Consider the following 250-nt stretch of genomic DNA (forward strand, 5'->3'; position numbering starts at 1 on the left):
GGGCCCAGGCTGCGTGAGGCGAGCAGGGGCACTTGGGGTGGGCACGGGCGCTGGGGCTACGCGTGGTCGAGAGGGCTAAGGAAAGGGCTGATCCGTACCCCGTCCGACTCGTCCCCCATCTCCAAGCAGAAGCAGACAAGGCGGAGAGAAGAGCCAGCCACATGCAGAGACAAGCCAGGAGAGAAGAGACAACAACAGAGAGACGAGAGAAGGGGAGGAGGGAAGAGAGGTTAGTCCTGCCACAGCGCCA

The 250-nt window shown here is 63.2% G+C and overlaps 1 protein-coding gene across 1 annotated transcript in view; it reads right to left on the reverse strand.

Moving 5' to 3' along the window:
• Nucleotides 1-56: 56 nt before the first annotated feature.
• The window catches only part of LOC104626249 (AP-1 complex subunit beta-1), a 14,450-nt gene continuing 14,256 nt past the window's right edge, over nt 57-250 (reverse strand). The window contains exon 15 of the mRNA XM_010294122.1: nt 57-119. Within this exon, the coding sequence (XP_010292424.1) occupies nt 57-119 (63 nt within the window). The remainder of the gene's footprint in view (nt 120-250) is intronic.

The sequence above is a fragment of the Phaethon lepturus genome, unplaced genomic scaffold (genome assembly GCF_000687285.1).
Source record: "Phaethon lepturus isolate BGI_N335 unplaced genomic scaffold, ASM68728v1 scaffold34219, whole genome shotgun sequence".
NCBI lineage: Eukaryota > Metazoa > Chordata > Aves > Phaethontiformes > Phaethontidae > Phaethon > Phaethon lepturus.